Below are 25,096 nucleotides of genomic sequence, written 5' to 3'. Positions count from 1 at the left end.
ATAGGTTTTTATGAATAGGATGGCTAAAAACATTTGTGTACAGATTTCCTGTGAACACAGGTTTTCACTTCTCTGGGATAAAGGTCTAGATGTGCAGTTGCTGAATACTGTGGTATTTGCTGTTTCGTTTTTTAAGAAACTGTTTTCCTCATGGCTGTACCACATTTTACAATCCCACTAGCAATAAATGAGTTTCAACACATCCTCATAAACATTTGGTGTTGTCACAATTATTTTAGCTGTTCTTATAGATGGGTAGTAAAATCTCATTGTGGTTTTAGTTTGCATTTCCCTAATGACTAATAATATCGAATATCCTTTCTTGTGCTTATTTGCCATCCGTATATCCTCTTTGATGAAATGTCACTTCATTTCTTTTGCCTATTTTCTAATTTAATTGATTTTCTATTGAGCTTTTGAGAGTTCTCTATATATTCTAGGTACTAGTCCTTTATTGGATATGTAGTTCGCAATTTTTTTTTTCAATCTCTAGCTTGTCTTTTCATCCCCGTCCCATGGGGGCTTTCTCAGAGCAATGTTTTTTAATTTTGATGAGGTCCAATTTACCAGTTATTTCTTTTATGCATCATGCTTTTAAGGTCAAATTTAAGAACTCTTTGCCTCGCTCCAGAACCCAGAGATTTTTTTCTAAACGCTTTATAGTTTTACACTTAAATGCGATCCATTTTGTATTAATTTTTGTGTAATATATGAGACTTAAATTGAGATTCATTCATTTTGTCTAGCAGTGTCTACCTGTTCCAGCACCATTTGTTGAAAAGTCTATCTTTCCTTTATTGAATTGCTTTTACCCTTTGTCAGAAATCAATTTGAGCTTATTGGTATAGGTCTGTTTTTTTTATTCTGTTCCTTTGATCCACCAGTATCACAGTGTTTATTATTGTAGCTATGTAATCTCGAAATTGGATAGGCTAGTCCCTCCCATTTTATTCTTTTTTAAAAAAATTGTTTTAGCTCTTCTACTTACTTTGACTTTCTGTATAAATCTTAAAATAATATTTTCTGTATCTATTCTGGGATTTTGAGAGGAATTGTGTTAAACCTGTATATTATTGTGGGGAGAATTGACATCTTTACCATGTTCAGCCTACTAATCCATGAACACAGTAAATCTCTCCGTTTTTTAGATCTTTGAGTTCTTTCATCAGTGTTGTGTAGTTTTTAACATGTATATCCTGTCTTCAACATATATTGTTAGGTTCATACGTAAATATTTTTTTGAGAGTTTATAAATTATACTGGGTGTATTTTTAATTTTGGTGCCCATGTGTTCATTGCTAGACTATAGACATACAATTGATTTTTGTATTTTTATGTTGTATCCTGTGACCTTGTTGAACTGACTTATTAGATCTACCTAATAAATCACTAGATTTTTTTTTTTTAATTGATGTCCAAAAGCGTTTTTCTTTCTTTTATTTTTTGGAAATCCATTAGTTTTTCTAATATATCTTGGTGTTGGTTTCTCTCAGTTAATGTCCCAGGCATTGGTATACTCTTTCAATATTTCCTTTAAAGGCTGCTAGTTGTAGGACTTTTTCTCTTTAATTATAGTTTTTAGTATTTGCTTTATTTCTTGCTTTGGTTTTATTCTTTGAGGTCTCCTTATTATATGTATGTAGGATTTTTGCTTAGCTTTATTGTCACTTTCATTTTAATATTTTCACCTTCATTTCTCTTTCTTTCTTTTTTCTTTTTTTTTAATATTTTAAGTAATCTCTACACCCAGTGTGGGGCTCGAATTTACAACCCTGACATCAAGAGTCGCATGCCCTACTGACTAAGCCAGTCAGGTGTTTCTCACCTTCATTTCTTTTGATTAAAATTTATTTGCACATTCTTTATCTCTTAAGCATTATCTGTTGTGTATTGAATCTCATGACTGTTCTTCGTTAGGTTTCCTTTCTGAAATAATTTTTTCTTTTACTTCAAAGTCTTTCCTGATTTCTAGCATCTGATTTCTGAGTTTTTCTAATTCTGATTTAGAATGATATTTCACATTTTCTTGGATATAATTTTTATCTGTTTTGTAGGTATGGCTTTTTGGTGGCAAGCTTTTCGTGTCAGCATTCTTCTTATTTTCCCATTTCTTATGGCATGGAATTTGAGCTCAACCCTTTTCTGTTGTTCATTTATAATAGGTTTTCATGAACTTTTTGGAGTAAGGGATTGGTAAGGATAGCTTTTCTAGCTTCACCACTCTATACCCCCTTCTTCTGTTGATTTTTACAAAATGATAAGAAGTATTTAGCTTTCTATGTTCTGAGATTGGTCTCTGTTTCATTAACCCGCTTTTGTGTGGACCCTCCTTTTTGCTTCATTGTGCCTGTCTTGCTCAATTAGGATTCTTCTCCCAGAAGTTCTTTTCAGTGTAGGGCTTTGCCCAGAAAGGGAGACTTCAGTCCTTAGTTTTTGAGTCTAGAGCCTTATCATACCTTACAGTGTTGGTATATACAAAAGGTCTTTTTCATTTGTAGCTATTCAAAAATTGCCTTATTCTAAACTCTAGTGATTTATGATTTGGGGTTTTTCTGGCCTTGAGTCTTTGAATTACCTATCCTATTACTTCTGCTCTTCTGTTTCCTTCTGTATACATGCTGATACCATGTGAGTCCTAAGTTAACGATTTAACCCAGATCCTGCTTGTATTTGAGAATTCGTAGGGATACCTTGTCACTCAATCTTGTAGATTTTGTCCATGGGGTTTTGGTTTGGTTATCCTGGTAACTCTGTGTGTGTGTGTGTGTGTGTGTGTGTGTGTGTGTCAGGGGAGATTATAGGAGATTAAAAACTTCACTGAGAACTTGTATTCAAGAGAAAGACAACACAAGTAGACTAGTTAAGAGGCTATTGTGGTGATCCAGGTGAGATGATGGTGGCTTAGTCTACGATAATGGCGTGGAGCTAGAAGTTTGAATCCTATTTTTGGTGACTTATTGGATGTCAGAGTGAGAGACTGAGCAGACATGGATGATCTCCTAAGATTGGGGTTCTTACAACTGTTTGGATGATGTTGCTTTTTCCTAATATTGGGAATATTCATGAAAGAGTATTTTTTTGGGGGGAAGGTTTTTTTTTTGGGAGGGGAGGAGTAAAGGGAGGAGAGGGATCAACTATTAGGATATTTGTAAGGATGCTAAATGTGAGGCCTTGCAACAATCTATCCTCTATAATACACATATAGACATAATTCATTTCTGCAGGGAGCTTTTTCCTGATTCCCTAATCATTTCTTCTTCCAATACTGAACTTCATTTACTTTCCTAACTTAACATTTAATGCGTTTATATTATTGCTTATAACTAGTATGTTTGTCAGTAAGCCAACTGTTGGCAAACTTTCTCTTAAAAGGACAGAAGGTAAATATTTCAGGTTTTGGGAGCCAAGAGACAAAAATAAGGATATTACATTCATACTTAATATCATTTATAATATAACCACTTAAAAGTGTAAAAACCATTCCTGTTCATTGCTACAGAAAACAGTCCATAAGATTTGGGCTATAGGCTGCGGTTTGTTGATGGCTGTACTAGACTGTAAATTCTATACTTGTCTCCCAGTTGCAGACATATTGCCTGGTGCGTTTTAGATGAATTCAGTAAATTTTTGTTGAGTGAGTGAATATAGTACTTAAAGATTTGGAGCTCTGGCAAGAGGGCTGACCTAAAGATAGATATTTGAGAATGGTCATCAAATAGTAATTGAAGACATGAGAGTAGATGAGATCACTTGGGAAGAATGTTAGGGAGGAGAGGGCCCAAGATGGAGCCTTTTTCTGTAATTCAAACAGAGAACGGAATAAGTCGTGACTAATTCAATAGTACTTTTATCATATACATGGTAGTCAGCACCTGTTGCTGCTTGACCTAAGCCATTTGCCTATTTTACATGCGTATGGTTCTTTTGGGTGAGTAGGAGGCCTTTCACTATTAGAGGTAGGTGAGGTAATAGGTATTTTTTCCTTAGAAATTTTACTGCCAGTAAGTTTTGCTGTAATAAAAGAAGCTTTAGAATTCTGCCACTTATACAAGGATGTGTTAGCAAGCAGTTACCACCTTGCAATAAAACTTGAACTATAAACATATACCACAAAGAACTGATTAGGATTAGGTGACAGAATCCTCCAAGAAAGGGTGAGATATAGGATCAAAGGGAGGCCTAGACTCAAAAACTTCCCTGAAGACTGACTGCTGCACTTGCCACATTCTTAAACTGCAAACAGATAAGATTCAAGGCACATGTACAGTATTCCTAGTCAATCTGTATACCTTGCACAGTTCAATTTCAGCAATAAAAAAGTTATTTCCAACATCTCTAATACTAATTAACAAACCATTGTCTAAATTCAGATGTTGATATTGGAAGCATTTACTTAACTGGGAGGTAACTTCTGATATGGGTGCTACAAATACTAACTTTCTTTGAAGTTTGGACTCCTAATTTAGGGAACTTTAGAAGTTGACTCACTACTCCTATTTTTTTTTTTTTTAAGATTTTATTTATTTATTTGACAGAGAGAAACAGCCAGCAAGAGAGGGAATGCAAGCAGGGGGAGCGGGAGAGGAAGAAGCAGGCTCCCAGTGGAGCAGGGAGCCCAATGCGGGGCTCGATCCCAGGACCCTGGGATCACACCCCGAGCCAAAGGCAGACGCTTAACAACTGAGCCACCCAGGCACCTCTCACTACTCCTACTGATGCTAAAGTATTTTAGTGTGAATTACAGTATAGGAGTAACTTGATCATATTTTGTAAGGGATATGTTGCCTGGATCTTTTTTGTTGTGTGTCTATCATCTTAGTAACAGTTTATAAATAATTAAATGTAGTAGTTATTGCAATGAAAATATTTTTCCTTCTCAGTTCCAGTAACAGTCGGATTAGATATTCATATAGGCAAATTTTAACTGTAGTGCAGTTCTAATCTTCAAGTGAATCAAGACAGTTTAGAGTTATCAAAATAATATTGGTATTTGAAAATTGCTCAACGTTTATTACCATTCTATATGATGGATTTATGCATGAAGCGGTCTGTGTATTCATCATTTTAAAGTCAAAACACAGAAACACAGAATTAGAGTCAAGGCTCTGACTTTCTACTGTTGCACCCTGCTAGTGATAATCATTTTATTAGTGCTTCATTTCTTCACATTAAATGAATGCTACTAATTTGAATTTTGTTTGGCAGTTTTGTTTACATTTAACATATATATATTTAAGCATTAAGTTATATCTAGATTAATGTTTCAGCATATTTAACAAACTTTATAATTTGGTTTTCATGGGATTTTTTTCCTAAAAAGAATTAATTTATCACTGCAATTTAAGAAAACTTGACAGAGATACCATAACAAAAGAATTATTAAATAAAATAGTAGCATACTGAATCGGGCAATATATTAAAATAATAATATACCATGACCACGTAACCCTTATGTAGCCTTTATTCCAAAAATGTAAGGATTTTACCATACTTAGATGTGTAATAAGATAGTCCATCATATCAGTACATCAAGGGGAGAAGGGCTATCTGATCATTTCAGTCATTCCTGATAAGACCATGCTTGATAGAGTCTCTCAGTAAACATAGAAGGATACTTGCCTTTTGATACAAAATATCTATCCCAAATTTATTTTCCTTTTCATGTGGTTTTAAGGCCATGACAATAAGTTTTTTAGTTTTTTAAAACATGAATCATTTGAGATAGGTTTCATTGGTTGCAAACATTAAAACCCAACTCTGGCCAACTTAAGCAAAGCCATAATTTATTGGAAGAATATAGGTAGTTCATAGAATGAGTAGGAACACCTGAGATCTGGGAATAGAGCAACTCCAGGATAGAGGTATTATTCACTATCTTGTCCAGATATTTCCTTTGGAAATTAATGTGCTACCTTTTTTTTTTTTTCCTTTCCACTTTGCTCAAGGTTCAGAGTCATGGGGGAGAAAGTTCTGCTGGTATGGTTTTGGTTGCATGCCCTACTCAAAACTAGGAGAGAATGAGATACTTCAGTAGGGGTTTGATCAGGGCAGTCCACAGCGGAGGGTATATAATTCCCGAAAGAAACCTGGGTGCAGTTTGGAAAGGATTCTAGGCAGCCAAGCCCCACATCCCACTCCCCACAAAATTAACCAACAGATATCCAGTAAAATAGACAGGAGTTTGGCTTTTTAAACTCCCATGGTTCATTTGAAGTCTAAAACTGACCAGTCTTAACAATGAATTACTTCTGAAAAATTTTAAAATATTAACTGCCTTAGACCTTAATTTATCTACTAGCAGTATCAATATTCAGTACTTACATATTCTTTATTTTTCCTTTTAGACAATGCGAAGACACCGGAATGAAGTGACAGTTGAACTACGAAAGGTAAGGGTGATTGCATTTAACAAAAAGTAATTAGGAGGTTTTTCTGATTTTAAAAGTCTGTATAACTCGAATAATGAAAATACTATGGCAAGTTAGTGTTCATCCCTAAACCACACAGCATAAAAATATATCATTAAATAGTTAATAGTGGTATATACTTACAACAGCTTTCATTTATTGAGGTACTGTGTACTGTGTGAAGTATTTTAGTGCCAGCATTGAAATTCTCACATCTGATGAAATTAGATACTCTTCTGTTTTGTTTTGTTTTGTTTTGTTTTCTTAATATCTTTTTTCTTTGGGCTAGATAGGATTCCTCTACCTTTTTCATGTAAAAGTTACACATACTTGTTACAGATACTTTAGAAAACTGAAAGTAAAATAACCTTATATCTTACCAATTAAATGAAACTGCTGTTAAAATTTATTGTATTTTCTTCTGGGTTTTTTTGAGGACTTTAGAGTTAACCTTCATGAGATTGTGTATTCGTGCAAGCTCATTTTATTGAAGCAAATATTTTAATTGCCAATCAAGAAAATACACATAACTAATTTTCTATATTACATGTACATTATAAACATAGATTTTGAAATTTATTTCCAAATCTTTATGTTTATCCTAAATCAGATCCTTTTCTTTTTTCTTTTCTTTTTTTTTTTTTTTTAAAGATTTTATTTATTTATTCAACAGAGATAGAGACAGCCAGCGAGAGAGGGAACACAAGCAGGGGGAGTGGGAGAGGAAGAAGCAGGCTCATAGCGGAGGAGCCCGATATGGGGCTCGATCCCATAACGCCGGGATCACGCCCTGAGCCGAAGGCAGATGCTTAACCACTGTGCCACCCAGGCGCCCCCAGATCCTTTTCTTGATCTTAATTCACTCCTGAAATTCCTATATTAAATTACTATCTTGAAACTTTTCAGTTTTGGAGAGAAGGAAGGTCTTGATTCTGAGAGTAACACTCTCCAAGTTACTAAAACTGTAATAGACCTGTGCATTTATTTATGTAATAAGTATTTATTAAATACCTACTTTGGTCATGAATTTTTACCCAGCATCAATATTATGCTCATTGGTATAGTGTATAGTTCCTGAGTCATTTTCCTATACTTCCTATGAGCTCCCCCCAGTCTTTAGTACAATTGAAAAGATTTTGCTAATTCCAGTGTGCTTTCAACTCCTTAATCTCTTCAAAGATACAGATTAACAACAGTGATTTGGCAGTCATATTTTCAAGTTTTTTCAGATCCTTGGCTTATTTGGACTAGAGAAGTGAACTAAGCCTTAGCTTAGTAAAGACAGTGACATGAGTTCCTTACCAACCTAAACGCTTCAGACCTAGCTTCTTTTTTTTTCCTTTTAAACTTTTTATTAGCATATAACATACATAGAAAAAGGTCAACACATCTTAAGTGTACAGCTTGATGAATTTTCACAAAGTGAACACTTCTGTATAATAAGCTCTTAGATCAAGAAAGAGAACATTACCTGTATTCCAAGGCTCCTTCCCAGTTACTCCTTCACCCAAGGATAACCATTATCCTTATTTTTAATATTATAGATTATTTTTCATAGTTTGAACTTTATATAAATAGAACAGTAAGTGTCCTTTGTGTCTGGTTTTTCATTCATCCTCTAAAGATCATTCTCCTCAATAGAGACAGTAGGAGTAAAACATCTGTTAACATTATACTTACCAGCTATCTCCAGATGTGGGCCTTTACTTTCCCTTAAATTTTCATGCTTGGAAAACTTTTGTGTTGGTCCTGGTATTATTCAGAATCCTCCTCTTATTTTAAGCTTTTTAGCTCTTCTAATATGCTTATAAATTCAAGCTGTTCATTTGTATTTGTATTTGGTTATTTGTTCCTCCTTCTATAGTTGCGCTGTCTTCTGTACTTAATTTATAGAATTAAAGTTTCTTGCTTGTCAGAGTACATCTTTTTAAATATCCATTTTGGTTACATTAGAGTCCTCTTATCTCTTCTTTTTCTCCCTAGATAACATTATTTCCTTTTCAGTCACTAGAATTAGTTCCTAGAAATCCTTATAGAAGGGCCAAAAATGAAATTAACTAAAAAAAAATCTCAAGAAATTCCTTACTTCATATTTCAGAATTCCCTGGGTAAGCAGCAGAATGTGAACCGTTCCTAAAATAAAGCCTAAACTTCAGACAAAACTTAATTGATTTTGATATGCTTCTACAGAGGCGTGGAGAGACCTTCAAGAGAAGATTCCTTTACTCTTTATAGTCAGAATCTGTCTCTACTTGTAGTCTTGCTGTCTCTGTAGCTCCATTGAGGAGAAAATCACAGCATTGTTGTTAATGATATTGGGGTTCTTGAAAAATACAAGAAAGCTAGTTTCCAGAGTTTCACAGATGAGCTTTACCCATTTGCATTAGACTGTAATCTTTTAAAGTGAGAGTGATAACACTCCCTTACCCCAAGTACTCTTAAGTCTCTCTCCCAGCCTAACCCTAAATGCCTAGGCAAGTTCTGGACCAATAGTTGGTACTTATTAAATGCTAACATTCAAGAATTAAAGTGATTATGATACCTTAAACTTTTCTCTATATTTAAATCATTCATTGAACTTCTAAAAAATCATTTTTTGAATTTTTAAGACAAATACTATAGATATGAAGCAGTACTATTCAAAAGTCCTAATCTGTGACAAATTAGGGAGCTTATGTCAAAATATTAAACAAGGGACTTCTTCCTTTACCAAAAAATCCTTCTGCCTAAGTAAATAAATAATGGAACTAAACAATGTGTTTAGTTTCATAGTTGATTTTTGGCAAAAGCTCCATATCTTGTAGCAGACCTGTAACAAATTGAGAAATTTTAGCCAGTCCAAGGATCATACTTTGAATAACACTGATAACGCTCTGTCAGGTTGAGAGTGAGATCTAAGTATTAATATGTACTGTTTTTACTGGCCTCACATTCTTTTTTTTTAAATTTTTTGTCTTCTTTTACCTCCTTGATATCTTACTTTCCTATTCAAGTAGGTACTTACGTATCAACACTTACACAGAAGTCTATACTTCTGTTTTATATCGTGTTGTGAACAGAGTTACATAGGAGTTAAATAACTTGCTTAAAATCACACAGCTGATAAATGGCAGAGCTGAGCTCTTAATCATTATGCTATAATGCCTCTCAAGGTAAATGTTTGTTGAATGAATAATGCTTCATGAGTTGAAAATCAGTCCAAAACCTGTCACTGGCATTTTTAACTTGAGCACATTATAGTAAACTTTATATAATCTTCTCTTGGTGATTGACCGGTCAGATATCCCACTAGGATTTTATTGTCATTAGATCTCGGGGTAGGGCTGGCTAAGTTTTTACATAATGAAAACACCACCAAAATGCCCAACTTGATTAATCAGATACAGTATAATTGTTTTAATTGTTTGGCCTTTTAGTAAAATATCTTTTTTAAAATAGTCTGAATTCCCCTGTATCAACAGGATAATAAAGGAAATTCATATGATCATATCGATTAATACAGAAATAAAATCCAACACTCATTCCCAATAAAACTCTCAATAAGTTACAGATAGAACTTGCTCAGCTTGATAAAGAACATCTGCAAAAGACCTACAGCTAATATCATACTTACTGGTGGACAACGGAATGCTTTTCCCCTAAGATCTGAAAACAAGGCAAGGATGTCTACTCTTATTGCTCTTAGTTAATACAGTTCTGACGATTCTAGCCAGTGCCATAAGTCAAGAAAAATAAAAGGCATTTAGTTTAGAAAGGAAAAAATAAAACTGTCCCTATTTGCAGATGATGATTGCCTATGTAGAAAATCCTAAAGAATCTACAGAAAAGCTCCTTGAATTAATAAGTGAGTTCAGCAAGGTCACAGAATATAAGATTAACACATAAAAATAAAGGGCTTATATATGCTAACAGTGAACATGCAGAAATCAAAATTATAAGTACAATACCATTTTTTAAAGATTTTATTTATTTTTAATTAATTTAAATTCAATTGATTAACATATATTATTGGTTTCAGAGGTACAGGTCTGTGATTCATCAGTCTTATATAATATCCAGTGCTCATTACATCACATGCCCTCCTTAATGTCTATCACCCAGTTACCCCATTCCCCCCACCTTCCTCCCCTCCAGCAATCCTCACTTTGTTCCTTATGATTAAGTCTCTTATGGTTTGTCTCTCTTTCTGGCTTCATCTTGTTTTATTTTCTCCTCTCTTCCCCTGTGATCCTCTGTTTTGTTTCTTAAATTCTACGTATCAGTGAGATCATATGATAATTGTCTTTCTCTGATTGACTTATTTCACTTAGCATTATACCTGGTATAAGTGATCCACATTGTTGCAAATGGCAAGATTTCATTTTTTGATGGCTGAGTGGTATTCCATTGTGTGTGTGTGTGTGTGTGTGTGTGTGTATATCTATATCTTCTTTATCCATTCATCTGTTGATGGACATCTGGGCTCTTTCCATAGTTTGGCTATTGTGGACATTGCTGCTATAAACATTGCAGGTGCCCCTTCAGATCACTACATTTGTATCTTTGGGGTAAATATTCAGTAGTGCCGTTGCTGGATTGTAGGGTAGTTCTATTTTCAGCTTTTTGAGGAATCTCCATACTGTTTTCCAGAGGCTGCACCAGCTTCCATTTCCACCAACGGTGTAAGAGGGTTCCCCTTTCTCTGCATCCTCACCAACATCTGTTGTTTCCTGACTTGTTAATTTTAGCCATTCTGTCTGGTGTGAGGTGGTATCTCATTGTGGTTTTGATTTGTATTTCCCTGATGCTGAGTGATGTTGAGCATTTTTTCATGTGTCTGTTGGCTATTTGTATGTCTTTATAAATTTTCTTTATAAATTTTGGATACCAGTCCTTTATCTGATATGTCATTTGCAAATATCTTTTCCCATTCTGTCAGTTATCTTTTGGTTTTGTCAACTATTTCCTTTGCTGTGCAAAAGCATTTTATCTTGATGAAGTCCCAATAGTTCATTTTTGCCTTTCTTTTGCTTGCCTTTGGAGACGTGTCTAGCAAGAAGTTGCTTTGGCTGAGGTCATAGAGGTTGCTGCCTATATTCTCCTCTAGGATTTTGATGGATTCCTGTCTTATATTTAGGTCTTTCATCCATTTTGAGCCTATTTTTGTATATGGTGTAAGGAAATGATCCAGTTTCATTCTTCTGCATGTGGCTTTCCAATTTTCCCAGCATCATTTATTGAAGAGACTGTCCTTTTTCCATTGGCTATTCTTTCCTGCTTTGTCTAAGATTAGTTGGTCATAGAGATGAGGGTCCATTTTGGAGTTCTGTGTTCTGTTCCATTGATCTATGTGTCTGTTTTTGTGTCCGTATCATACTGTTTTGATAATTACAACTTTGTAATAGAGGTTGAAATCCAGAATTATGATGCCACCAGTTTTGGATTTCTTTTTCAACATTCCTTTGGCTATTTGGGGTCTTTTACTGGTTCCATACAAATTTTAGGACTGTTTGTTGCAGCTCTGTGAAAACAGTTGATGGTATTTTGATAGGGATTGCACTGAATGTTTAGATTGCTTTAGGTAGCATAGACATTTTAACAGTATTTATTCTTCCAGTCTATGGGCATAGAATGTTTTTCCATTTCATTGTGTCTTCCTCAATTTCTTTCCTAAGTATTCTATAGTTTTCTGAGTACAGATCCTTTTTTCCTGGGGTTGTTTTTGCCATTTTAGTATTTTGTTCTGTCACTCATTTATTCTTCTCTGGACAGAATGACAAAATGGAAAAATTCACCTCACAAAAGAGAACAGGAGGCAGTATTGACTGCCAGGGACCTAATTTGTATGGACATAAGTGAGGTGTCAGAACTAGAGTTCAGACTAACGATTATAAAGATACTAGCTGGACTTGAAAAAAAAAACATAGAAAACATTAGAGAATTCCTTTCTGGAGAAATAAAAACTAAAATCTAACCAAGTTGAAATTAAAAAGGCTATTAATGAGATGCAGTCAAAAGTGGAGGCCCTAACTGCTAGGATAAATGAGGCAGAAGAGAGAATTAGTGATATAGAAGACCAAATGGTGGAGAATAAAGAAGCTGAGAAAAAGAGAGATAAACAACTACTGTATCACGAGGGGAGAATTTGAGAGATAAATGATACCATCAAGGGGAACAATATTAGAATAATTGGGATCCTAGAAGAAGAGGAAAGGGGGGGCGCAGAAAGTATATTGGAGCAAATTATAGTGAAGAACTTCCCTAATCTGGGGAAGGAAACAGGCATCCAAGTCCAGGAGGCACAGAAACCCCCCCTCAAAAATCAATAAAATAAATCAACACCCTGACATATAATAGTAAAACTTGCAAATCTCAGAGACAGAGAAGATCCTGAAAGTAGCTTAGGACAAGAGGTCTGTAACCTACAAGTTTAGAAACATCAGGTTGGCAGCAGACCTATCCACAGATGTCTGAAAAGACTGGCATCATATATTCAGGGTGCTAAATGAGAAGAATATGCAGCCAAGAATACTTTATCCAGCTAGGATGTCTTCAAAATACAAGGAGTGATAAAAAGCTTCCAGGACAAACAAACTAAAAGAATTTGTGATCACCAAAGCAGCCCTACAGTAAATATTAAAGGGGATCCTTTAAGCAAAGAGAGAGCCCAAAAGTAACATAGACCAAAAAGGAACAGAGACAATCTACAGAAACCATCACTTTACAGGTAATACAATGGCACTAAATTCATATCTTTCAATAGTTACTCTGTAAATGGGCTAAATGTCCCAATCAAAAGACACAGGATATCAGATTGGATAAAAAAGCGAAACTCGTGGATATCTGTCTGCAAGAGACTCATTTTAGACCCAAAGACACTTCCAGATTTAAAGTGAGGGGATGGAGAACCGTTTATCATGCTAATGGACATCAAAAGAAAGCTGGAGTCGCAATCTTCATCTCAGACAAATTAGATTTTAAACCAAAGACTGTAAGAAGAGATGAAGGACACTATATCATAAAGGGTCTATCCAACAAGAAGATCTAACAGTTGTAAATATTTATGCCCGTAACACGGGAGCTGCCAGTTAATAACAAAATTAAAGAAACATGTCGATAATAATACTAGGGGATTTTAACATCCCACTCATAGCAATGGACAGCTCATCTAAGCAGAAGATCAACAAGGAAATAAGGGCTTTGAATGACACCCTGGGCCAGATGGACTTCACAGATAGATTCAAAGCATTCCATCCTAAAGCAACAGAATACACATTCTTCTCCAGTGCACATGGAACATTCTCCAGAATAGATCACATCCTGGGTCACAAATCAGGTCTCAACTGTTACCAAAAGATTGGGATCACTCCCTACATATTTTAGGACCATAATGCTTTGAAACTGGAATTCAATCACAGGAGGAAATTTGGAAAGAACTCAAATACATGGAGGCTAAAGAGCATCCTACTAAAGAATGAATGGGTCAACCTGGAAATTAAAGAAGAATTTAAAAAATTCATGGAAACAAATGAAAATGGAAACACAACTGTTCAAAACCTTTGGGATGCAGCAAAGGCGGTCCTAAAAGGGAAGTATATAGCAATACAAGCCTTTCTCAAGAAACAAGAAAGGTCTCAGATACACAACCTCACCTTAGAACTAAAGGAGCTGGAGAAAGAACAGCAAATAAAGCCTAAACCCAGCAGGGGAAGAGAACTAATAAAGATTAGAGCAGAAATCAATGAAATAGAAACCAAAAGAACAGTAGAACAGATCAACGAAAGTAGGAGCTGGTTCTTTGAGAAAATTAATAAGATTGATAAACCCCTGGCCAGATTTATCAAAAAGAAAAGAGAAAGGACCCAAATAAATAAAATGATGGATGAAAAGGAGAGATGACAACCAACACCTAAGAAATACAAACAATTATAGAAAAATATTATAAGCAAAGCCAACAAATTAGGCAATCTGGAAGAAATGGATGCATTCCTAGAGATGTATAAACTACCAAAACTGAAACAGGAAGAAATAGAAAACCTGAACAGACCCATAACCAGCAAGGAAATTGAAGCAGTAATCAAAAATCTCCCAGCAAACAAGATCCCAGGGCCAGATGGCTTCCCAGGGGAATTCTACCAAACCTTTCAGGAAAAAACTAATACCTATTCTTCTGAAGCTGTTTTAAAAAATAGAAAGGGAAGGAAAACTTCCAAAGTGAGGCCAACATTACCTTGATCCCAAAACCAGACAAAGACCCCACCAAAAAGAATTATAGATCAATATCCTTGATGAATATGGATGCAAAAATTCTCACCAAGATACTAGTGGGACTCAATCTCATGACCTGAGCCCAAATCAAGAGTCAGACACTTAACCATCTGATCTACCCATGTACCCCCAGACAAGCTTATTTTAAAATGTTTATGGAAAGGCACAGGCTCTAGAAGACTTAAAACAATCCTGATAAAGGATTAAAAATAGGAGCAATTGCTCTACCCAATATTAAGGCTTAAGGAATAGCTACAGCAATGAATACTGCATGGTATCAGCTGAAGGATGGACACATTGCTCAATGGAACAGAAGATCGACTCCAGAAATAAACCCACACAGATACACCCAAGTTTCTTTTGGCAGGTGCAAAACTAATTCTATGGAGGAAGAGTAGCTTCTTTAGCAAGGTAGTAGAGCAATTGGATTTCCAATCTCATTCTCACACTTATACAAATACATAAAATGGATCCTAGACTTAAATGTAAAACAGGAAACTATAAAACTTTTAGGGAAAAAATGGAGGAAAATTTTCAGGATCCAGGGCCAGGCAAATGGTTCTTACAGTTGATGACAAAAGCATAATCCATAAAAAGAAAGTTGGAATTTAACAAAATTTAATTCTGTGAAAGCTCATGTGAAGACGATGAAAATACAAGCTAGAGATAAGAAGAAAACAACACACCCAATATAGGACTAGTATCTAGTATATATAATGAACTCTTAAAGATTAACAGTAAAACAAAACCAAAAAAACCTAATTAAAAAAGTGGGCAAGGATGAGAAGAGACATTTCATTGAAGGAGATATATAGATGGCACTTATTGTGCTTATTATTATTAATACATTATTAGCCATCAGAGAAATATGGATTAAAACCAACTAAGCATCTATTAGAATGGCTAAAATAAAAAATAGTGACAACATGAAATGCTAGTGAGGATGTAGAGAAATTGGATCACTCATATGTTGCTGTTGGAAATGTGGAATGGTAGTCACTCTGGAAAACATGTTGCTACTGTACAGCTTACCGGTTACATTCCTACTCATATATCCCAGAGATATGAGAACTGGTGTTCATACAAAATCTGTATATGAATGTTTGTAACAACTTTATTTTGTAATAGCCAAAACCTGTGAACAATCCAGATGTCTTTAAAGGGTAATTGGTTAAACTTTGGTATGCCCTTGCCATGAAATACCACTCAGCAATTAAAAGGAACAAATTATTGATAGAAGCAACAACTTACGTGAATTTCTAGGGAGTTATGCTGGGCAAAAGAAAGCCCATCACGAAAAGATTATATACTGTGTGATTCCATTTATATAATATTTTTGAAATGAAATTTTATAAATGAAGGACAGATTAGTGGTTGCAGGGGGGAGAGGTGGAGGTTGTTTGCTTATAAAAGGGCAACAGAAGGGCATCTTCTGTTTTTGGAATTGTTCCATATATTGACTATAATGGTGGATACATAAACCTATGCAGATGATAAAATTGTATAGAATTAATATACAAACTTTCGTACAGTGAATCCAGGTAGGACAGGAAATCTGAATAAGGTCGGTGGGTTGTATCAATGTCAATGTTTTCGTCGTGGTATTATACTATAGTTTGGCAAAATGTTAATTAAGAGAAGCTGAGCTAGGGACGCCGGGGTGGTTAAGCGTCTGCCTTTGGCTTAGGTTGTGATCCCAGGGTTCTGGGATTGAGCCCTGCATTGGGCTCCCTGCTCAGCAGGGAGTCTGATTCTGCCCCTTCCCCCTGCTCATGCTCACACGTGCTTGCCCATGCGGTCTCTCTCTCTCTTTCTGTCTTAAATAAATAAATAAAATCTTTTTTTAAAAAAGACGTGGTTTATATATACAATGGAATATTATTCAGCCATAAAAAGAATGAAATCTTCCCATTTGCAATGCCATGAATGGAGGTAGAGAGTATTAAGCTAAGTGAAATAAATCAGAGAAAGATAAATACCATATGATTTCACTCACATATGCAATTTAAGGAATAAAACAAGTGAGGAAAGGGAAAAAGAGAGAGAGATAAATCAAGAAACAGACTCTTAATTATAGAGAATAAACTGATGTTTACCATGGGAGGTGTTGGGGGATTGTATTAAATAGGTGATGGGAATTAAGGAGTGCACCTATTGTGATGAGCACCGGGTATTGTATGGAAGTGCTGAATCACTATATTGCACACCTGGAAGTAATATAACACTGTATGTTAAGTAACTGGAATTAAAATAAAAACTTAAGAAAAAAAAAACTAGTTCAGGGTTTCATTAATTGAAGTTTTGATTGGTCAAGTTTTTATTAATTGAAATTTTGAGACAATTATAAATGTGAATGCAGTTATAAGAAATAATACTAAAATGCCTAGCCTACGTTCTCTTTTTAAAATATTTTATTTATTTATTTTGAGAGAGAGAAAGCAAGAGCCTGTGTGAGCAGAGAAAGGGGCAGAGGAGAGAAAGAGTCCCAAGCAAACTCCACGCTGAGTGTGTAAGCCTGACATGGGACTCGGTCTCATGACCCTGAGATCATGACCCAAGTTGAAACCAAGAGTCAGACACTCAACTCGACTGAGCCACATCTTCTTTATCCATTTATCAGTCAGTGGACACTTGGGCTGCTTCCATATCTTGACTATTGTAAATAATGCTGCAATAAATGTAGGGGTGCAGGTATCCCTTTGAATTAGTGTTTTTGTATTCTTTGAGTAAATACCCAGCAGTATGATTGCTGGGTCATAGGGTAGATCTATTTTTAACTTTTTGAGGAACCTCCATACTGTTTTCTGAGTGGCTGCACCAGTTTGCATTCCCACCAACAGTGTTAAGAGGGTTCCTTTTTTTTTTTTTTTTTTTCACATCTCGCCAACACTTGTTTCTTGTGTTTTTTATTTTAGCCATTCTGACAGGTGTGAGGTGATAACTCATTGCAGTTTTGATTTGCATTTCCTTGATGACCAGTGATGATAGGCATCTTTTCATGTGTCTATTGGCCATCTGTATATGTCTTCTTTTGGAGCAATATCTATTCATGTCTTCTGCCATTTTTTAGTTGGATTATTTATTTTTGGGGTGTTGAGTTTTATAAGTTCCTTGGATACTAACCCTTTATCAGATATGTCATTTGCAAATATCTTCTCCCATTCCTTAGATTGCCTTTTAGTCTTGATGATCATTTTCTTCACTGTGCAGAAGCTTTTTATTTTGATGTAGCACCAATAGTTTATTTTTGCTTTTGTTTCCCTTGCCTCAGGAAACATATCTAGAAAAAGGTTGCTATAGCCAGTGTCGGAGAGCTTATTGCCTGTGCTCTCTTCTAAGATTTTATGGTTTCAGGCTCAGGCCTCACATTTAGGTCTTTCACCCATTTTGAATTTATCTTTGTGTATGGTGTAAGAAAGTGATCCAGTTTCTTTCTTTTCCCTGTTGCTGTCCAGTTTTCCCAGTGCCATTTGTTGAAGAGACTGTCCTTTTCCTATTGTATATTCTTTTCTGCTTTGTCAAAGATTAATTGACCATATAGTTGTGAGTTTATTTCTGGGTACCGTAGTGTTACTACAGCTTTCTAATGTAGCTTGAAGTCCAGAATATTGATGCTTCCAGCTTTCCTTTGCTTTTTCAAGATTGCTTTGACTACTCGGGGTCTTTTGTGGTTCCATACAAATTTTAGAATTGTTTGTTCTAGTTGTGTGAAAAATGCTATTGATATTTTAAAAGGGATTGCATTAAATGTGTAGATTGCTTTGGGTAATATAGACATTTTCACAACATTTATTCTTCTCATACTTGAGCATGGAATGTGTTTCCATTTCTTTGTGTCATCTTCAGTTTCTCTCATCAGTGTTTTATAGTTTTCAGAGTACAGTTCTTTCACCTCTTAAGTTTATTCCTAGGTATCTTTTTATTTTTGGTGCAATTGTAAATGATATTGTTTTCTTAATTTTTCTTTCTGCTGCTTCATTATTGGTATATAGAAATGTAACAGATTTCTGTGTATTGATTTTGTATTCTGCAACCTTAGTGAGTTTATCCATTCTAGCAGTTTTTTGGTAGAGTCAGGTTTTCTTTCTTTTCTTTTTTTTTTTTTTTAAAGATTTTACTTATTTATTTGAGGTAGAGTCAGGTTTTCTATGTAGAATATCATGTCATATGTAAAGAGTGAAAGTTTTACTTCCTTACCAGTTTGGATGCCCTTTTTAAAGAGAGAGAGTGGGGAGAGGGGCAGGGGGAGAGAGAGAGAACCTTAAGCAGACTCCACACCCAGCGTGGAGCCCAGAGCTGGGTTTAATCTCACAACCCTGAGATCATGACCTGAGCCAAAATCAAGAGCTGGATGCTTAACTGACTGAGCCACCCAGGCGCCCCACCTTCTTTTTCTTTTTGTTGTCTGATTGCTGAGGCTAGGATTTGCAGTACTATGTTGAATGAGAGTGGTAAGAGTGGACATCCCTGTCTTATTCCTTACCAGTTTTTTTCCTATTAAGGATGATGATAGATGTGTGTTTTTCATATATGGACTTTATTATGTTGAGGTATGTTCCCTCTAAACCTACTTTGTTCAGGGTTTTTATCAGAATGGATGTTGTATTTTGTCATATGCTTTTCCTGCATCTATTGAAATGATCATATGTAAAACCTTCAATTAGTAAAGGAGAATCAAAAAGAAAGCAGCCATTTCATAAGATTAGTTACGTGATCCTTCAGGAAAAATAATTTCTGTTGTCAGATTTTTACATGATTGATGAATCAGAAGTGTTTTGGTTTTTTAAAAAATTTTAATCAAAGTATAATACATGTAGAGAGTGGCCAAAGTATAAATATAACATATGAAACTTGTGGGTGAATGAATATCCATGTATCTACACAGCAGTAATATCATTTCATAAATGTTCATATTGAGAGGAAGGTCTTATCTTTTGAGTATTTTTTTCTACTTTTTTTAAAGATTTTATTTGAGAGAGAGGGAGCGTGCATGAGCAGAGGGAAGAGAGAGAGGGAGAAGCAGACTGTGCAGGGAGCCTGACTCAAAGCTGGGCTTGATCCCAGGACCCTGAGATCATAACCTGAGCCACCCAGGTGCCCTTTTTTTCTACTTCTTTAGAAGCATTTAGGTGCAACTAGAGTTGGGCTACTTAAAAAAAAAAAAAAAGTAAGTTGTAGAATATATTTAAGAAACAGCTCTGTAGCCACAACTGGGGTTCAAATCTTAACTGATATTTCCTAGATATATAATATAATTTAGCCTGGTTCTCTGTATCCCCATACTCATCTGTGAAATAAAAGGTTTTAATTTTACAGGACTAAAACTAGATAAGATTTCACACAGTGAGTATATTGCTCAATAAAAACAAATTTAATTATGTCACATTCAAAATGGGCCTGATAAATATCTATTTTTTTCATAACGTGTTTAAGAAGTGATTGCTGACTTATTCCACAAATTTAGGTATAGAATGCTCAGCCACTTTTTCAAGATGAAGAGAGAAATTTGGGAATGAGAAAGAACTTTATATAGAAATCAATATGCAGAATTTGTTAACTCAAAATATATTAGGTTGAGTCTTGGAAATTGCCCATAATTAACGTTCTTAACCTACAAAGTGTTAATTCCATGTGGTTCAGCCCTAATAGTCAGAAAACAAAGTTGAAAAGGATTAAATACATAGTTGGGTAATAGATTAATAATAGATTTTTAAAGGAACTTTAGAAATGGATCTAATCTGTGTGTGTGTGTGTTTATGTGTGTGCGTGTGCGTGTGTGTAGATGAAGTAGGTGTTGAAACTAGGTTAGTTTCCATATCTTCTGTGCTCTCCTCCCACTTGACAAAAGAAAGAGATACGTTTTATAGATGCTGAATTTACTGAAGTACAATGTCTAGGAGGGTAAAAATTTCTAGGTTGTTAAGTAAAGGGATAGTTTAAGTTACTGGTTTTGATGAAGCTTCCTTTAATGATTAATTAGATCACAAGAAACCTGCCCAGGGTTTACCTTTCCTTGGCTTGTACATAGGTTTTGTTTTGTTAAGAATAAAGTATGATTTTCATGCCCTAGGATATTTTTGGCTTATTTTAGGATGCTGTCAATTCAAATTTGGGAGTTATCACTTAATTTTTTATAAAAGAAACAATTTACTATGTAGCTACAATAACTTTAAACTTGTATATGCTTAATAACATATGTCCAAATATATATAAAGCAAAAATTGACAAAATTACAAAGCAGTATTTGTCAAAGACATAGTCATTGTGAGAGATTTTCTTGTCATTAATAAACACACCAATTAATAGGAGAAAGAAAAGTTAAATAACCTAATTTGCAAGTGTTATTTTAAAAACACATATAAAACCCCATAAAAAATGGTTTTGTGATAGTATAAAGCTATAATTTCCAAACTGTGCACTGAGGTACCATGGGGCTCCGTGATGAACCCAAAGAGACATTTGGGATATTCTAAATTTTTAAGAGAAACATAATGACATTTGACATCTTTCGGACACCACAGAACTATTAGGTATTGATGTAGTTCACAATTTAAACGTTAGATCTCTCTACATTCCTTTTAATCACATATTTTGTTTAAGAGTGAAGTGAGATTTTTTTCTTTCAATTTATATTAAATTAAACCCCCAACCCCTCATAACCCCACAACCCCCTGCCAATGACTATTAAATTGTTTGGACCTGACTACTTGAATGGAAAAACTTAGGTCTTTCCTTTGGCCTACACTGTGGACTGAGGTTTGGGAAATTCTGGTATAAAGCAAATATCAATTAATTTCACAGTGTTGTACAGACTATATTCTCTGATCACCATGCAATTAGATTAGAAGTCCGGGAATAAGTTAGTTATGAAAATCTCATAATTGTAAAAAAAAGAAGTAAAGCACTTCCGAATACCTTGAGCATCACAGAAATCCTAGTGGCTAGGATTACTTAGAAATGAATAATAGGAAAAATATTACATGTCAGAACCTGTGGAATATAGTTAAAAAGATATTTCATAAGAGAAATTTATAGCAAGTATAGATACAGAACAAAGAATAATAGGAATTTAAAAGGCATATTAATGTATATGTAGCATAAGGTTTTAAAATATTAGTACCTCACTTAATTTTTGCTGCATAATAAACCACTCCAAAACCAAGTAGCTTAAAACAATTGCCATTTTATTCAGCTAATAATTCTGTGGGTTGGCAGAGTGGTTCTTCTGGTCTGGGCCAGTTCAGCTGATCTCTCCTGGGCTCCCTCATTCATCTCTGGTCAGCTGGTAGGTTAGCTGGTGACTAGATGTTTTATGGATGGTCTCACACAAGTTTCTGGCTTTTGGATGAGACCCTGGTTGTCTTCTACTTAGCCTCATCTTCCAGCAGGCTAGCACAGTGTTGTTCACATGGTGGTTTTAGAATTTTAAGAGCAGCAAGAGAGGACATCCTCAGATGTGTAAGCAGTTTTCAAGTCCATTTGATAAATGTCCCACTGCCAAAGCAAGTTACACAACCACACCTAGAATTAGTGCAGGACCAAACTATACAGAGGCCCGGATATGGGAAGGGGAATTATAGCCATTTTTGCAAACAATCTACCACAATTTGAATATAAACAATTTTATGCCAATAGATTTGAAAACTTAGCTGAAATGAACAATTTCCTAGTGGGGAAAAAAAAAAAAACTTACCCAGCTAACTCAAGAAGAAATGAAAAACCTGAATAGATCTAAAAATAAATTATATCGGTAGCGAAAAATTTAACCTCTTCCAACACACTGAGAAAGAAAAGGTAATCTTGTTGATAGAACTCCAGCAAACATTCAAAGAACAGATAATTTCAGCCTTATTAAATGATTTTAGAGAAGGTAAGGGGTAACACTGCCCAACCCATTTTATGAGGCTAGCAAACCATGACATCAAGAAGGAGACCAAGACAGCATGAGAAAAGGTGCTTGCTTATAAGCCAGTTTCACTTATGAACATAGGTTAAAAAAAAATTATAAATAAAATATTAGCAAATCAAGTCCAGTAATGAATATCTTTTTAAAATTTTCTGGAAAGTTTTATCCCAGGTCTTATAAACATGTAACTTTTACGTTGCAAGGTTCTAAGTTTAACATTTAAAAATCAGTTTACCACATTTACAGATGAAAGGGGAAAATTATCTGTCTGTATCAATAGATGCAAAAGAAGCACAATTTAATAAAACTAAACACCTATTTGTGGCTAAAAAGGCAAATACAAAGATCTTAGCAAATTAGGAATAGAAATGATCTTCCTTACCCAAAAAAAGACCACAAGCATCATATGTTATTATAAACTGCTATCCCTATATTGGGCATCTGTGTATATAGGAGGGTTTAGTCGTATTTATGCTATGTATTGTTTTTATGCCTGAAATATCTGGGGGAGTTGGAGGAATGGAGAGAGTACAATTCCTAAAAGGCCTTTGGAAACTTGATTATTGAGACTCAAAAAGTTAAAGGAAAACAGAATAAAAATAGAATGGGATAAACCTTAGTGAAACATTTAAATAAATTCCAAGAAATATGAAGTACAAAGCATAGATTTTTTTAAAGTTTTGAAACAATTTGACTTGCAGTTTGAATTTCAAATTTACATTAGTACAAAAACTACTGTGCACTCTTTACTCAGCACCCAGCTTGTTTGTTAGCTTTTTTCTGAATTTGCCTTATTCTCTCTTTCTCTCTCTCTCTGATTTCCATACACACACACACACACACACTTAAAACAGTTAAGTTGCAGACATAAAGCCCCATTACCCTTAATTTGTCAGTTCATACTTCATAAAAAAATACACTTTCCTGTGTAACCACAGTGCATTTGTCAGATGAACAGAGATAAATATCTACCTTCTGATTCAGAGACCTAACTCATATTTTGCTAGTTGTTCCTAATAATGTCTTTTATAAATCCAAGATCCAATCCGGGATTAGACATTGCACTTGTCATATTTCCTTAATCTCATTCAGTCCGACAGGTCTTCAGTCTTCATCTCTCGTGACTACATTTTTGAAGAGTACAGACTAGTTTTTGCGGAATGGCAGATTTAGGTCTGTCTGACTTTCCGCAGGTGGTGGTGGTTATTTTGGTTAGGAATACCACAGAAGTGATACTGTTTTCTCAGTGCCTGAGATCAGAAGGCACGCGATGTGGATTTGTTCCTTACTCATAATGATAACCTTTGTCAGTTGGTCAAGCTGCTATCTGCCAAGTTTTTCCACTATAAATTAATAAGTATTTTATGGAGAGCACTTGAGACTATAAAATATCAATGCATGGATTTTAATATTTGTGAGATGCATTAATTTAAAAATAATGTAGAATTGATTGAGTAGTTGCTAAAGAAGTATGCTGTGATATAAGTGCAAGTTGGTAGGTAATCTAATGATTAGCATATATATAAGGCTCAGTTTGTTTAAACGTGTTCGCTTCTACATAGGACAAAAAATAAGTGTTATGCAGATAAGCCAGTAAACTGCAGATATACATATATTTCCAGTTTTAACTTTCTACTTGATCTGAATTTTAACATCAATATTAATACTTTTTCAGTTAATTTCTATTATCAAAAATTTCGGTAAATATTGTATTGGAGACTAGACAGTATGCCCTCTGAAATTGTAAGTTGAAAAGGATTTTAGAAATCATTCAGTCTTTTTTTTTTAAAGATTTTTATTTATTTGAGACAGAAAAACAGAGAGTGTGTGCCCACCAGTGCATGAGCAAGGGGGAGGGGCAGAGGCAGAGGGAGAAGCAGACTCCCCACTGAGCAGGAAGCCCAATGTGGGGCTCCATCCCAGGTTCCTGAGATCATGACCTGAGCTGAAGGCAGACAGCTTAACTGACTGAGCCACCTAGGCGCCCTAGAAATCATTCAGTCTTCTATCTAATTTATTTTGACTTAATTCCATAGACAAACTATAAACTTAAAAGAAGATTGATTTACCCAAAATGATATGTTATGTGAATTGGCACATGTTGCTGCCATTACAAACAATTGAAATCCCATAAAATATAGAAATATATTTGCTAGTAGAGAATTTTTGTTTGTAAAAAGCCAGATAGCAAGAGTTTATATCTGAGGTAATGGCAAGTAGGTAGCATTTATGCTAATGAATTCCCATTCCCAACAAGCATACAAACCTTAACATTTGACATTGAACTCTTTCCCATCTAGCTGACTTCTTGCTTTGGTAAGTAGATAAAAGCTAGCATACCATTTACAATGTATTTGCTAGGCTTTTATAGTAATAATGCATCCCCAAATTTGAATCTTAAGATTGGGAGGCATGATGTTGATCAGAACTACTGGTGTTTAATTGTGTGTGTGTGTGTGTGTGTGTGTGTGAGAGAGAGAGAGAGAGAGAGAGAGAGAGAGAGAAAGCTGTATTGTCACCAGTTAATTTTGTTACC

General features: G+C 35.0%; 1 protein-coding gene across 1 annotated transcript in view; it reads left to right on the top strand.

Moving 5' to 3' along the window:
* Positions 1-25,096, top strand: part of KPNA3 (karyopherin subunit alpha 3) — a 90,341-nt gene that overhangs the window by 37,278 nt on the left and 27,967 nt on the right. The window contains exon 2 of the mRNA XM_045796858.2: positions 6,345-6,389. Within this exon, the coding sequence (XP_045652814.1) occupies positions 6,345-6,389 (45 nt within the window). The remainder of the gene's footprint in view (positions 1-6,344; positions 6,390-25,096) is intronic.

Source organism: Ursus americanus, chromosome 10, assembly GCF_024610735.1.
Source record: "Ursus americanus isolate L20-20 chromosome 10, mUrsAme1.1.p, whole genome shotgun sequence".
In the NCBI taxonomy this organism is placed as follows: domain Eukaryota; kingdom Metazoa; phylum Chordata; class Mammalia; order Carnivora; family Ursidae; genus Ursus; species Ursus americanus.
Note: the sequence above shows the minus strand (reverse complement) of the source record. Positions and strands in the feature narration are given on the sequence as shown.